The 16,001-nt window shown below is 37.8% G+C and overlaps 1 protein-coding gene across 1 annotated transcript in view; it reads left to right on the top strand.

Annotated features, from left to right (window-relative positions):
• PDHX (pyruvate dehydrogenase complex component X) overlaps positions 1–15,658 on the top strand; it is a 50,720-nt gene extending 35,062 nt beyond the window's left edge. Inside the window, exons 7-11 of the mRNA XM_080641762.1 lie at positions 1,492–1,639; positions 3,602–3,660; positions 7,601–7,759; positions 11,091–11,155; positions 11,940–15,658. Of these exons, the coding sequence (XP_080497888.1) occupies positions 1,492–1,639; positions 3,602–3,660; positions 7,601–7,759; positions 11,091–11,155; positions 11,940–12,198 (690 nt within the window). The 3' untranslated portion in view covers positions 12,199–15,658. The remainder of the gene's footprint in view (positions 1–1,491; positions 1,640–3,601; positions 3,661–7,600; positions 7,760–11,090; positions 11,156–11,939) is intronic.
• The last annotated feature ends 343 nt before the right edge of the window (positions 15,659–16,001 follow it).

Here is a 16,001-nt window from a genome sequence, read left to right as displayed (position 1 = left end):
ACGGGAAGATTTTATTATCTCATTCATACTCCATATTTTGAATTTCTAGGATATAAGGTATTCATGTGATTTTTAAAAAAATAACAAATTGCCCTGACCGGTTTGGCTCAGTAGCTAGAGCGTTGGCCTGCGGACTCAAGGGTCCCAGGTTCGATTCCGGTCAAGGGCATGTGCCTTGGTTGCGGGCACATACCCAGTAGGGAGTGTGCAGGAGGCAGCTGATCGATGTTTCTCTCTCATCGATGTTTCTAACTCTCTATCCCTCTCCCTTACTCTCTGTAAAAAATCAATAAAATATATTTTTAAAAAAAATAGCAAACTGAAATAGAAATAATTTGATAGATTATCCAATATATTAGATTATCTTTTTCTACTTCATGCCATTTTTTAAATATATTTTTATTGCTTTCAGAGAGGTAGAGAGAGTAAGAGAGAGAGAGAGAGATAGAAATACCAGTGATGAGAGAGAATCATTGATTGGCTGCCTCCTGCACGCCCCCTTTTGGAGATTGAGCCCGCAACCCAGGCATGTGCCCCTGGCTGGAATTGAATCTGGGACCCTTTAGTCCTCAGGCTGACGTGCCTGCCATCTACTGAGCCAAACCAGCTAGGGCTACTTTATGACATTTTTACAAATAAAAATTGCTTTTAGTTGTTTTGTTGATTTATTGGCTGCTTTGAGTATTATTAAGAAACTAGAGGCCCAGTGCACGAAATTCATGCACAGGTAGGGTCTCTAGGCCTGGTTGGCAATCAGGGCCAATTGGGGCCTTCTGGCTGCCAGCTGGGGCCTTTCTTCATTATTCACTGCCCCCTGGTGGTCAGCGCACATCATAGCAAGCGACTGAACTCCTGGTAGAACTCCCCATATTAGCCTTATATATATAGAGATGATGTTTATAACAAAAATTGCTTATAGGTGGTACCTCTGGGGTATGTATGTTTGTGTGTTTATACATGTGCATGCACACACACATCCATGAGGAATTATTCATGATTTGTTAGATATTTTAAAATCATCTCAAACATAGTAACATAAGAAGTCCCATTCATAACTGAAACTTGAATTTTTCCATTTTCTTCTACACTCATATACTGTGAAGTTTTTTCTACAGTTTTACACTCCTTAAGTTTCTTACATTTTTCCTTATACTAAGAATTTTTTTTTAATCTTAGAGAAAGGAAGAGAGAGAGAGAGAGAGAGAGAGAGAGAGAGAGAGAGAGAGAGAGACTGACTGACTTCAATGTGAGAGAAACATTGATGGATTGCCTCCTGTACATGCCCTGACCAGGCATTGAGCCCGCCACCTTATGGTGTACAGGAAGACATCCTAACCAACTGGCTAGGACACTAAGAATTTTTAATAGTACTTTTTCTATATTAATCTTTAATTATTATCAAAAGTAACTGGGACCTGATTTCTGTTATGAAATTTATTTTTCCCCTTTCATTTTTCATGGTTTAATAGACAGATTTCTATTCCTTTGCAGGGCACATTCACTGAAATCCCAGCTAGCAATATTCGAAGAGTTATTGCCAAAAGGCTAACTGAATCTAAAAGTACTGTACCTCATGCATATGCTACTGCTGATTGTGACGTTGGAGCTGTTTTAAAAGTTAGACAAAGTCTGGTCAAAGGTTAGTAAAGTTGAATTTACTTAATGCAATACACATGCTAACTATCATAAAATTCTTTATTTATAAAATGCACATTGTGTAGCTTTTAATTTCAATTTCATCATCTTGGAATATATTAGTGCTAAAAAAATTGGTTTATTTCTTATAAGAAATAAATTTATTCCATAGTATTGAATAAATCATACTTTTTGATATGATACCCAAATAAAGCTGTCCTTAGCATTTTAGACAATATAAAATTCAAAACTGGTCTAAGAATGTTTTAGATTATAAATATGTCTTATGTATCACTTTTCTTGATACAAGTTTTAATTTCTTTTTCAAAGTGCATTTTAGGTTATTAAATTTGTAATGTTTCTCCCAAAAATCAATTAAAGCTAAGGTTGCTGAGACATAAGAATTTTTAGCATAAATAATGTATCATTTATTTCCAATTTGTATGGCTCTTATTTCATTTTCTTGCCTTATTGCACTGTTGAGGACCTCTATTGCATGACAAATATGAGTAGTAAAAGCAGATATTCTCACCTCATTCTTGATCTTGGGAGAAAGTATTCAGTCTTTAATATTAGCTGTAGGATTTTATAGATTTCCTTTTTCGGACTGAAATTCACATTTGGATGGATGTTGAATTTTGTCAAATACTTTTTGTGCATCTTTTGAGATAACGTTTCCTTTTCCTGCCTATTAATATGGTGAATTTTATTGCTTTTCAAATGTTGAATCGACCTTATTTATATGAGTGATTACTTGTAATGAGTGAATAAAACTCATTTAATCATTAATGTTTTCATAATTGCTTGATTCCATTTTCTGAAATTTTGCTAAGAATCTTTACACTTATGTACATTAGGAAATTCTGACATGTAAGCATTGGAAATCCATTTTTATTTCTATGCCTGAAGGGATTTTAAAGAAACAAAATGTTGTATGTTTCTGGAGATCTGAATTAGAAGAGCCATGAATTAAATGAGCAGCTGACAGTTACCATGACAGTTTGGCAGTATTTATGTTTATGGTAATTTATCTACTCTCTTTCTGAAATCTTCAGCATGCCTTTGGAATGAGGTCTTGTTCACACAAAATTTCATGATACTATAATAACAGGATTTGTGATTCCTGCCACATATCATTGACTAGATCTTGATCTTCTAGAAGCTCTTGCAATAAAGAATCAAGTGTAGTTTACATTTTCCAACACTTCCATACCCACTGGGGAAAGCAAGAGTATAAATCAAATGCTTTAGTTATAGCAGCTCTGTGAGGAGGGAGAGGACCTCAGCTTTATCTTAAAATCATCATGTGTACTGGAAGGACATTAATTCAAATGGACTCACCATAAAACTGGATAGAAAACCTCATTTTACTTATTACACTAGGACCCACACCAACATTGCCTCATCTTTGGCATTTGCTGTATCCTGTTCTGTTAAGTTAAAAGCAGATCTTATCTAACGCAGTGGTCTAAAATTTTTGTTGTACACCTCATTAGTAAAAAAAAATTTGAATATCCCCCAGATACATATTTATAAAGTGACTATGTGTACCACAGTTCTAATATAGTTAATATATTATAAAGCATATGCAGAAAAAGAACATTTGAAAAGGATGAGAAAAAAATGAATCATCCTGTTTATACACATCATAGAGAGACCATTTGTCTCTTTAGAGACATAGGAGTTGATTTTCTTTCTGTAAGTTCTTGTGTATTATATCTGAGCAATTTAAAATAATTATAATCAAGCCCCAGAAATAAACATTTCATGGTTAATACTATTTATCCAGGACCTCATATAATACAAGTTTTTCTAATCAGTGGAATCTTATTGAATAAGCAAACAAAACCTGTCATGTTTTTTACCATTGCTTGTCAGTGTAGTAATTTACAAGTTTGAAATCCTAATGGTCAATGTTAAAGTTTATTATGAACGTTAATTTTAATAATGCTTGTTTTTCTTTCAGATGACATTAAAGTGTCAGTAAATGATTTTATCATCAAGGCAGCAGCTGTTACTCTTAAAGTAAGTAGCAAATCCCAATAATTTTGACTTCTAAAGTAATCTCACATCTTTGGATTTTTATAGAAAAATAGAACTCTTATTTTTAAATCACAAGCACTTTATAATTTTATTGCTAAAATCATTCTATCATTTAATCTTCCTCAGTTTTACAAATGAAGAAACAGAATCAAAAGGGCTTACAACTAATTAATTATAGCAGAATAATGACCATTTATTGAACGAATACTAATTTACCCCCTTTCTTGTGCTAAATACATCCCAGGCATTAGAAATATGGTGTTGAACAAAAGCCTACATATTTTCTGTTCTCATGGGGCTTACGTTCTGGTTGGAAGAGACAAGCAAATGCTAAATGTCAGATAGTGAAAGTGCTCAGGTGAAATAGAGAGCAAAATAACTAGGGGTGTTGTTTTCAAAAGCAAGGCCTCTCTAGCAAGGTGGTAATGAGACAAAGCCTGCAAGAAGAGAGGGAGGGAGCCAAGTGGGTGTGAGCTAGAAGATGATTCCAGACAGAGGCATGGAGTTTCCCATGTACTAAGACTGGGAAAATGGGAGAGGAGTCCGTTTGCAGCAGGGAATCTCGAGTTTGTGTCTGGACCATGTGTATTAAGTTTCAGAAGCCCAATAGTGTTCCGGTGGAGTGGCAAGAAGGTAGGTGGTCTGTCTGACCAGCGATGTCAATCTGAAACCCAGGCTTCCTGACTAGCTGCTCAGCACCATCTCCTGTCATGCCTTCTTTGTGGAATGAGGCTGCTTTTCTGTACACTGCTTAGTAGGTGCTATATTGAAGGTACATTTACAAAGAATGTATTTTTATTTCTTGAACAGTTAAATAATTGAGAATTTATAGGCATGCTTGTTCAGCTGTTCATGTCAAAGTGTTCATGTCTTTGACCAAATAATATTTTGAATTATTAATGATTTTCTAAGTGTGAGTTATTCTCGCCCTCCTTGAGTGGTCATTAGCTATTTGTTAATTTCATTTCATAATTTTGTATCAGGAGCCATAGTAATTGTAATTTAAATTTTGTGCTAGCTTTTTCAGGCTTTTTCTTTCTTTTTTTAAATAAATGGATTCATCAAAATGGATTTGGGCGCTTTTTTTCCTTCCCTTTCTCTGTGATTCTTTTAATATTGTGAAGCTTTTTATTTCTTGAAGATGTATAGCATTCACCAGTAAAAATATCTGAGTTCTGTTTTGAAGAGGGAGCATTGCCAACTTTCTCACCGCCCCCCCCCCATAATTATTGAGCTGTTTAATTTTCAGCTTTTTCTTGAATCAGTCTTAGAAGTGTGTATATTCTCAGAAAATCATTGATTTCATCTAAATTCCCAAACTTATTAGCCTAGAGTCACTTAAATTTGCTTATAATTATGTTAATGTCTGAAATGCCTGGGAGTGTTCTGAATTGTCTCGCTTTTGCATACTTACAGTCACTCCTTTTTTATTATTTTATTTTGTATTCCTTCACTTCCTCAGGTTTATTTTGATAAGAGATATTTTCTTAGAAAACTTGAATGTAATTCATTATAATTATCTTTTATTAGTAAGATTATTTAGATTTATAAATTTTCCTTTGAGTACAACTTATGTCCCATAGGTTTTTGTCACAATAGCTTCCTAATTAAATTTATTTGCCAAGTGGAGGGTGGTTTTTTCCTCTTTTATTTTACCACTAGAGGCCTGGTGCACGAAATTCGTGCATGGGGGGTGGTGTCCCTCAGGCCAGCCTGCACCCTCTCCAATCTGGGATCCCTCTCACAATCCGGGACTGCTGGCTCCTAAATGCTCACCTGCCTGCCTGATTGCCCCTAACCACTCTGCCTGCCGACCTACTCATCCCCAAATGCCCCCCCCCCCCGCCAGCCTGATCACCCCCAACTGCCCCCCGTACCAGTGTGCTCGCTCCCAACTGCCTCCCCTGCCAGCCTGCTCGCCCCCACTGGCCCCCCTGCTGGTCTGCTTACCCCCAACAGCCCTGCCCCCCACCAGCCTGATCACCCACAACTGCCATCCCATCCTGGCCTGATCACCCACAACTGCCCTCCCCTCTTGGCCTTTAACTGCCTCTACCTCGGCCCCGCCATCATGGCTTTGTCCAGGAGAATGTCCGGAAGGTCTCCTGGAAGGTCTCCCAGTCTAATTAGCATATTACCCTTTTATTAGTATAGATAGAGGCCTGGTGCCCAGGTCGGGGCCAGCTGGTTTGCCCTGAAGGGTGTCCCAGATCAGGGTGGGGGTTCCCTTGGGACATGGGGCAGCCTGGGCGAGGGGCCTGTGGTGATTTGCAGGCCGGCCATGCCCCCATGGGGTTAGGGTCCCTGCTGGGGGTGTGTGGCCAGCCTGGGTGAGGGGCCAAGGGCTGTTTTCAAGCTGGCCACAGCCCCTTCAGGGTGGGGGTCCTGGGGTGCCTGGCCAGCCTGGGTGAGGAACTGATGGCTGTTTGCAGGCTGGCCAAGCCCCCCAGTGGGGACCCTCACCCCATGGGGGTGTGGCCAGCCTGGGTGAGGGGCTGAGGGCTATTTTCAGGCTGGCCACAGCCCCTTCAGGGTGGGGGGGGGGGGTCCCGCTGGGGTGCCTGACCAGCCTGAGTGAGGGGCTGATGGCCGTTTTTAGGCTGGCCATGCCTCCCCCCCCCAGTGACCAAAGCTCCCAGACCCTTCTTTTTTTTCTTTTTCTTTTATTTTTTTCAGCGCCTCCTTGAGCGGAGGCCAGGGCCGGCTGGAAGCAGGTATCAGGGATTTATTTATCTTCTATAATTGAAACTTTGTAGCCTTGAGCGGAGGCCAGGGCAGGCGGGAAGCTTGGCTTCCTCCATTGCCGGGGGCAACCCAAGCCTCCTGCTCTCTCCAGCTCTGTGGCTGTGGCCATCTTTGTTGGGTTAATTTGCATACTCGCTCCTGATTGGCTGGTGGGTGTAGCGGAGTAAGGTTAATTTGCATGTTTCTCTTTTATTAGTGTAGATTATCTTTAAAGAATTTTAAATCTTCTAAGAGGTTGGGACTTCCTTGTTTATTTTGACTTAATGGCATTGTTGAATGAGTGAACCAAGCCTCAGAAGATGAAGTGAAGAGTGAAGAAATGAAAATGAGCTCAGCATGGCAGGGCGGGGCCTGAGGGACCTGGGAAATTCATCTTAGGGGAGTGGTCAGAAGTAAGATTAAGTAGGTAGGAGAAATAGTGTTGTGGATGGCTATGTTTACATTACAGAAGAGAGATATGGATCTTATTCTGTAGAAAGCAAAGAATTTTTGAGAAGAGAAATTTGTTTTTTATGTCTATTTTTCAGCATCATTTTCTGCTATGATACTTGACAACATATCAGTTCACATTGTTTCCAAGTATTTAACCATTTCATCTGGTTTTTCAGCCTCAGTGTATTGTATGTATATTAAATATAGACATGCTCACATGTAGGACATATCATATGTTTATGAAGCTAGAAAATCTCTCTTAAATAAGGAAGTCATTTATGAATGGCCTGCTGGTACCTCCCAGGGCTATGCTAGAAAATCAGACTTCCTTAGTACCTCAGGAATGAGTGGATGAATGTCACCACCCCTCTTCCCTGTCTACCTTCTCAAGGTCATGTTGGTCAAATGTTGGGGCAGGAACTACACCAAACATTAAATACTTTATAGCAATCAGGTTTAACAAAGGGAGCCTTTTTTAAACCATGATATAAAGGGATCAAAATGTGTACAACATCAGAATTTCCTCAAGCTTGTTTCAGAAAAGATGGTATGTTTAATTGTTCATCCCGGATATAAAAGGTATTTAACACAGAGATCCAAACCATTTTTTAAAGCAAATTTTTATTTCCTTCTGTCTAGCTATATTCACTTTTCAGTGAGCATAATAATTTAGTTATTTTTCTACTCACCTTGGTCTGAAGCTGCTTCGTTATTAGTAACATGTATTTTTGTTTCTGATTTCTAGCAAATGCCAAGTGTTAATGTAAGCTGGGATGGAGAGGGCCCAAAGCAACTGCCCTTTATTGATATTTCAGTGGCTGTGGCAACAGATAGAGGTTTAATTACACCAATCATAAAAGACGCTGCGGCCAAGGGCATACAGGAAATTGCTGACTCTGTGAAGGTAGGCCTTAAATACTGTGCTTTCAGAATGTTGGATTTTACTTCCTGATAAAGCATTGATGTGATCTGGCCACTCTATGGTTGATATACATATATCTATATGTAATTATTTATATTTGTATATGCAGTTGTGTCTGTGTATTTCCAAGTGATTGTCATTTGTGTATATGGAATTTAAGTTTTTAATCCAGATATGATCCATTTATTTATTTTATTTACTTATTATTTTTTAATCCTCACCTGAAGATATGTTTTTATTGATTTTAGGGAAAGAGGGAGGGAGGGAAGGAGGGTGGAGAGAGAGAGAGAGAGACATCGATAAGAGAGAAACATCGATTGGTTGCCTCCCTTATGTGCCCCAACTGGAGATTGAACTTGCAGCCTAGGTATGTGCCCTGGTAGGGAATTTAACTCACAGCCTTTTGATGTACGGGACAATGCTCCAACCAACTGAGCCACCTGGCCAGGGCGCAGATATGACCCATTTTAAGAACATTTAACATTCAAAATTTCAGAAATAACATGCAGATAAAGTAGGGTCAGTTGTATTCAAGTTATAGATGAATTATTTACTTCCCGAAGTCTAGAATTCAGCTTCAAAGATGATAGTTTAGATAGTTAAAGCTGAAACTATATTTCTAAAAACATGGTAATAGATAGGCCTCACTATTAACATCATTTTATTCTTAAAAGTTTACTCATTTTCTTTTTAGAATTGAGACCACTAAAAGTGCTTGGTATTCTAAAAACAAAAGTACTTCATTTTTCCTGGGTTTTCTTCAGAAGCAGTTCTGTAGCTCTAATGTAGAAGAATCTGATTTCATGAAAAATATTACATTGAACAAGCAGGAACACAGGCAGTAGATCAGCTTTGACAGCCTCAATAATTTCTGTTTTTGATCAGAAATATCATAGTGTCAGCATTGACAATTTCAGGTTCGTTTGTTTTGTTTTGTTTTGTTTACCAAGGACCAGTTGTGTTTAGTGGTAGAACAAGTTATGAGAGGGATTAAAAAGTAGAAGATAAGATTTCTTTGGGAAGCTGATGCTGTGTGTGTGTGTGTGTGTGTGTGTGTGTGTGTGTGTACCTACTTGCCCAAATAAATAAATGAATACAAGGCAATCTGGTTTAAAAAACATGCCTTTGAATCTCAGAGTTAGATATAAATAACGGTGACCTTAGTAGAATTGTCATTTTAAAGCCTTTCTCCACTCCTCTTTGAAAAGATTTGTAGAGTGTGTTCTTATAGATAAAAATGCAACTGTATTTTGTAATTGAGAGGTGGTGTTAATTTGGCCAATTTAAGAGTCAAAGTAATTTTCCAAGGAGTTTGTAGGCCCTTGGAAATGCATCATGGACCCTAGGTTAAGAACACCTGCACTAAGTATTTACTTCTTGACCCTCAGTAATCCCAAGGATGCCAGTGTGTGCTGCTAAAGGCATGTTTTGGCCAAGTTCAAATTTGTATTTCCTGAATAGAGGAATATAGTAACAAACCTTAGATCATCCCACACTGTTCTCAGTTCTTCATTAATTATAGTAGTTTTTAAAGGCAGAGGTAAAGTTTACTTCGCATCAGTACCCAGTATAATTTTTGAATGAATTAGTAAGGCATGTGATATATTTTAGAAATGTTTGCTGGCCATCTTGTATTATATTGTTATAGCTGTCTGCTTAGAGTTGTTACCAGCTTTGACTTTAAGTTCATATTTTCACACTACCAGGAAAATCCAGTGAGAATTCTTTAGGAATTTTTAGAACCATCAATCCTCCTCAGAGTCTATTTTTATTTTAGGTTCTTAGAGTTCACTGATAGGAATATCCTGCTGATGTCTTCAGAGTGTACAGAGATTTTTTTTTTTTAAGTGTATTATGCGTGCTTGCAGCCTAGTTTTTAAAATGGATATGCTTTTTATTTGTGTTAGTGCAGTAACTCATGTGGAAATCATCTGCCTCTAAAGAAATGCCTCTCAAGGTCCACATGACATGTGTCTGTGCAGGTCATGTGAACAGTTGTATTGCTTCAGGCAGGAAAAGCACTTCTGCAGGTCGTTCTCTCCGCCTCTGACACTCCACGGACTGCACAGTCTGAGTCTCTCTCTTGAGTTTTCATTTTGGTTTCAGATAGCTTCATTAGTAACTGTATCCAGAGAAAATCAATCTGTGGTTGTTTCAATTGCATTAAGTCACAGTACTACGTTGAGATTATTTTTAGATTTTTAAAGGATGTTTTATTTTTCAAAGTGGAAATCATTTATAGTTTCAAATTAAACAGTTATTAATGGTGATTGTACTTATGTTAGTCATATAATACAGACCATTAGGTAAGCCCAGGATTTATTTTATCAACCCTTCTCCTCATAAAGTAAATTCATTATTAATTTTTTTATATGGAATGACTGAGCCTCTGTGTCCTTGCTTCGGAAGCATTGAAAAGTAAAACTTAAAAAGAAGTGCAGTTAACTGCAAGTGCAAGTAGAGGAAAATTTAAGGACTTCTTAAACTCACTCCCAGGGTGTCATCTGTCTTTCCCTCTGTAAGAAAGTTTTTAGAACTCAGTATTGTCAGGAGTGATATAACATTACTACATCCTTATATTCTTTGTGGGGTGTCAGACTAGCTCATCCAGGAAATGCTTCAGCTGTAGGATGAAGAACCAGTAATGTCCACTTTTTGGGGCTTAGTAATTCCACTTCTGAGAATTTATATGAAATCATTCAAAAGAAACCAGTGAACCAAATGATGCCACTGGGGAAATGACTAAGTAAATTCTGGCAGATGCAGTGTTTAGAAAAACAGACATTGGAAAATCATTTATAAAGACTTGGCAACAAGAAAGATGCTTCTAATATGGGGAAGTGAAATATAAAGTTTGGGTCTTTTTTAACAACTGTCTGAAATTACATACGTGTTATGGATTAAAAAAGAGGAAAAAAAGTGAAAGATGAAAACTGGTATGTTGGTTGCAGGTTTGTTGCCATTGCATAGTTTATTTAAAATATTACATTGACAAGAATGTCTTCTTCTAATATAAGAAAAACGTTTTATAGACAAAATGGAAAACACCGAAACATTTTGTGTAGTAGTGGTGCACCATTTTTCAAGGAAAGTGCTTTTTCTAGAGTTTTTATTCACATCTTTAGCTTCTTTAGACTGTGTCCTATCTTGTTCATTTTAAAATTGACTTTAGAGAAAATTACATATCCATCTTATAAAGTGAAAGCAAAGCATCTCAGAGATGAGACTGTACCCTGTCCATATATTTCAAGTGACAAATACCCTGCACTGTGCATAATACAGTGTTGTTTAACATGTTTTGCATTTTTCTCAGGCTCTCTCAAAGAAAGCAAGAGATGGGAAATTGTTACCTGAAGAATACCAAGGAGGATCTTTCAGGTAAAATTTAAACTCTTAATTATCAGTCGCATCAAACAGATGTCACCTGTTTTATTTATTTTCTGAAAGTTTTTAAAAATTTAAGCTAAATATCACATACTATATTTAGATAACAGAGTGTGTGAAAATATTCAGACAAACTTTTGTATCAAAGCTAGTAGAAACCCTTTAGGGTTAGCTAGTTAACTCATTCAAATGTTCATAGAGTGACATCTGGAGTTTGTTTTTGATATTTAAAAATATATATAAATACAATAGATTTATTAACCTCAACTATTTTAATATATTTTAATTGATATCAGAGGGGAAGGGAGAAGAAGACAGAGATAGAAACATCAATGATGAGAGAGAATCATTGATTGGCTGCCTCCTGCACAACCCACACTGGGGATCAAGCCTGCAACCCAGGCATGTGCCCTGACCGGGAATCGAGGGAATTGAACCATGACCTCCTGGTTCATGAGTCAGTGCTCAACCACTGAGCCACATTGGCCAGGCTCCTTGATATTTTTTATATTATTGTATATGGTATTGTTCTTAAATTTTATTTTCCAATTATAGCAACTTGTATATAAATATAAAATGAATTTTTATATTGACCTTTTATCTAGTGACTTAGCGAAATTCACTTACTAATCTGACTGGTTTATCTGTAGAGTCTTAGATTTTCTATGTATACAATCAGTTTATCTGTGAATGACAGTTTTAAAGTGAAAATGTGTGCTCGGGGAAAGTCTTCTTTGATTGACGACATGCCACCTTCAGAACTTTTTGTTTCCTCTAGCATTTCCAACTTGGGGATGTTTGGCATCGATGAGTTCACTGCGGTGATCAACCCTCCTCAGGCCTGCATCTTGGCCGTGGGGCGATTCCGATCTGTGCTGAGGCTCACTCAGGATGAAGAGGGGAATGACAAACTGCAGCAGCAGCAGCTCATCAGGGTCACCATGTCGAGTGACGGCCGAGTAGTCGATGACGAGCTAGCCATCAGGTTTCTTGAAAGTTTTAAAGCTAACCTAGAGAACCCTATCCGACTTGCCTAGTTCTCAAAGATAGAACTGTTACCCAGAAACATGTACTATACGGAAAAAATGAGGTATTTAAGTGTGAAGTGGATGAAGTGTTTATTTATTTAAGGTAAAAGTTTCACAAGAGTTCAGTGTGGGCTTAATGTTGTAGAAATAACAAACTGTAACTAATAAAAGAAAGAGAACATTTAGTTAGAGCCATTTTTAACGTTGGTGCTGTACAAAGGGGGTGTTAAACTAAATGTAAATTAAGTTACGTTTGGCTCTTTAGAGCATATTCAAGAAATTGTTCCAATTATATTTAATTGTATTGACATTGGATGTGGTCTTCAAAGAAACACCCATCAAGTTAGCAGTGGGACCTCACTTTGACAAGCACTGCTCTAGATATACTTGAACAATTAATATGTACAGACGTTTATTCTGGGTAGTGGTAAATACAGATCACATTGTATTAGGGGTTGTGGCAACATTATTGAATTTTTTATGTATATAAAGCCATATGTTTTGGAGTGCTTTCTACCAGTCTTGTTTTTTACTCCTGTGACACTGTGAACTTCTTAAAAGGAAGAATTAAAAAATCAAAAATGAAGGAGAAAGACCCCAAAAATCTGCTTGTTTCAATGATAAACTATAGTTTAAATATCTAAACCTCAGAAATAACTGCTCACCTTCATATTAAATTGCAGTATATTAAAATAAATTACGCTGTTTCCTAACCAAACATTTTAAATTAGTGTTGATTTGAACACAAAATGTTTCTTAGTGCATTTTAATCAGGTTTGTATTGTGCAGTAGGATGTGAGAAAATGTAAAAATGTCCATTGTATTCTGCATGTTAGGACACAGAAGTTTAGAGAAACCGTGAAGTAGATTAGTAATTTCCCTGGTACAGCTCAAAGGGACTCTACAGGAAGAAAGGAAGCATTTAAAACTAATGCATTAGGAAAATAATGGATTTTCTGTGGGGGAAATGCAAAGAGGGTAGAGAAGAAGGCGTACAAAGCAGGTGAGAACTATCCTTGTTACTCCATTGATGATATGAAACTTTCACTAATTATCATAAAGTTAGAAGAGTTTCTTTCTTTTAACAACTCTTAACTGGCAAGATAGTCCCACCAAAATCGGATGGTGATTTGACTGTGCAATCACAGAAAGGCTCCTGGTAGTGTCTGCTGCTGTGAGGTGTGACATGCTGCACTCCTCACGCTCTAAGAAAAGAGCCTTCCAAGATAATTAGAGCCCCAGCCCTGTGCTAAGAAAACGCTTAATCTGATTCCTCCGTTGGAAGGTTGTGGCCAAGTGCTCCTTTTAAAATAACTTTTATATTTTCAATTCTTTTCAGTCAGTTTTAACTGAAATTGTTTTGGTTTGTGTGCTTTTTCTAATTTTCATATCTAAGGAATAGAGCACTAGACCGCCATAATGCCCCTTGGCCTGGTGCTCTGTTTTCCCGGGCTGAGGTGCATAAACCTCAATGCATCTGTTTCCCTGTGGGGGACACGGACGTTGGTCCTCACCCCAGCCTGCCTTACGGGGTTATTGTGACCTGCACAGGAGAAATGCTATGTAACTTAAGACATTTCCGTTCATGAACATCACAACCAAGCTTTTCATGTAATCAGTTGCTTCTCATGGTTTGACTGACTTCTCAGCTGTTGGTACAAATACTCATTTATGCTGACTAATATTTCTGTATTGCTTAGGTTTGTGTAAGGAAATTGTCGTTTCTGTAGAAAAAAGAATCCCATTTCAGTGTGAAGTCAAAGAATCACTTCACAAGCACTAACCAAGCACTAAATGTTTCCTAACCAAACATTTTCAATTAGTGTTGATTTGAACACAAAATGTTTCTCAGTGCATTTTAATCAGGTTTGTATTGTGCAGTAGGATGTGAGAAAATGTAAAAATGTCCGTTGTATTTTACATGTTAGAAAGGACTTGAGAAAGGACCGTGGTGTAGTTGGTTTGGGTCATTGTAGAGTGTGCTGCCCGCGCAGCCTCTTCCGCGTTTTATGTAGATTTGGGTACTGATAGGCATCACTGCGAGAGGATAGAAAAGTGAGACTTTATCCCTCGTCATCCTTTTTCTCATTTAAACAGGGAACCTGACTAAAATACTGAGAAGACTTCTAAGGAAAACCACACGTCCCAGTTACCACTTGGGCAGGAAAATAGCAGTGAATATTAGAGTTATGTCACAGCAGCCCTCATCTCCCTGATTGCAGCTCTAGTTAACTCTTACAGGCACAGTCTGTACACTGACTGTTCCGTGTCAGATTGAAATTCTTAGTATGTTGCTGGCCAGACTCCTGGGTTTGGAACATTACTAGGAAATGTATGTGTACTGGTATAATTATTTTTTATTTAGTGCCATATGGAACTTGTGTTTTTAGATATTTTTTCTTCTTTGCATTTTGAGCCTAATTACATTCTACTTTGTACAGGTCAGCCATTTGGGCATTATGCTAAAAGTAAACCTAGTTTCCTAGCCTTTTAGTGAAAGGTAGGTGGTGCTGTGAGTTAATACATTGTACTTGGAGTATGGGAGAAAAATTTTAAATGCCTTTTAAATCTTAGTGTTCACAGCCCGGCTAGCGTAGCTCAGTGGTTGAGCGTTGGCCTATGAACGAGGAGGTCACCATTCGATTCCCTGTCAGGGCACATGCCCGGGTTGCAGGCTTGATCCCCAGAGTGGGGCGTGCAGGAGTCAGCCGATCAATGATTCTCTCATCTTTAATGTTTCTATCTTTCTTTCCCCTTCCTTTCTAAAATCAATAAAAATATATTTTAAAATAAAAATCGTAGTTTTCATGGGAAATTTGTCTTCATTGCACATTGCGTTGTGATGAACTTTGCCTCCGTGAAGTGACTAAATGAAAGAACCAAGTGTGTGGCAGATAGGAATGAACCATTAATTTAAATGTCACATTATCAGTGGGGAACAGTACCAATGCAGAACCTCTTGAAGATTAGTCTGGCCACAGTATGCAAGGTCGGTCAGAACGGAGAGGGCAGCAGTCAGGAACCAGCTGCAGGCTTTTGCCACGTGAAAGCGTGAGTGGACAAGACACTGCACTAGGTCAAGCGGCTTTAAAGATGGGGAGGCTGAAGAGTATTGGCCTGTCGGTTTGCAGTGGTGGGTTATGAACGTAAGGGTGTGTGTGCTGTGGGATAATGCGGCAGCAGGGATGCAGTTGCCCAGACCAAACAATACACCATGGCCCCATCACCATGCAAAAGTTATGTACAGCCAGTGGTATATTTTAGAAGCCATTTAAACGTTATAAATGGCAAAAGCAGTAGTCTTCCATTGAAATTTTTGAAAATGGTTTTGTGGATTTCTTTTCTACTGTCTCCATTGATTGCAAGAGAGGAGGACAAGCAGGGTTGGAGGGAAGGTATTGGTCTAGATTTGTAAAATTAAAAACATTTAATTGAAGTTATAAGGAATAAAGAAGTTTTTTGAAAACTTATTAGCCTCAAATAGTGGCTGTCTTTTATTTGTTTACCATATAGTGTTTACTTTTACATTTTTATTATTTATTTACATTTTCTGCAACAAATCCTAGCAGGCTTTTTCTTTCTAGCAAAGTAACTATTGTTTTCAAATTCTAATTTAACCTTTACTATCTGTGATAGGTACAGTTAAGGGACACGTGGACTTTTATTACAAGTTGAGAACTTATAAGCAAATTCATTAATTAGTTATGATTTTCCTTTTTCCATACCTTAAAAATTTTTTTAATTCTCACCCCAGGATAAGTCTTAATTACTTTGAGAGAGGGAGAAACATCAGTGTGAGAAAGAAACATCGA

Source organism: Plecotus auritus (assembly GCF_963455305.1).
Source record: "Plecotus auritus genome assembly, chromosome: 9".
Taxonomy (NCBI): domain Eukaryota; kingdom Metazoa; phylum Chordata; class Mammalia; order Chiroptera; family Vespertilionidae; genus Plecotus; species Plecotus auritus.
The sequence above is the reverse complement of the archived record's forward strand: the minus strand, read 5'-3'. Positions and strand labels throughout refer to the sequence as shown.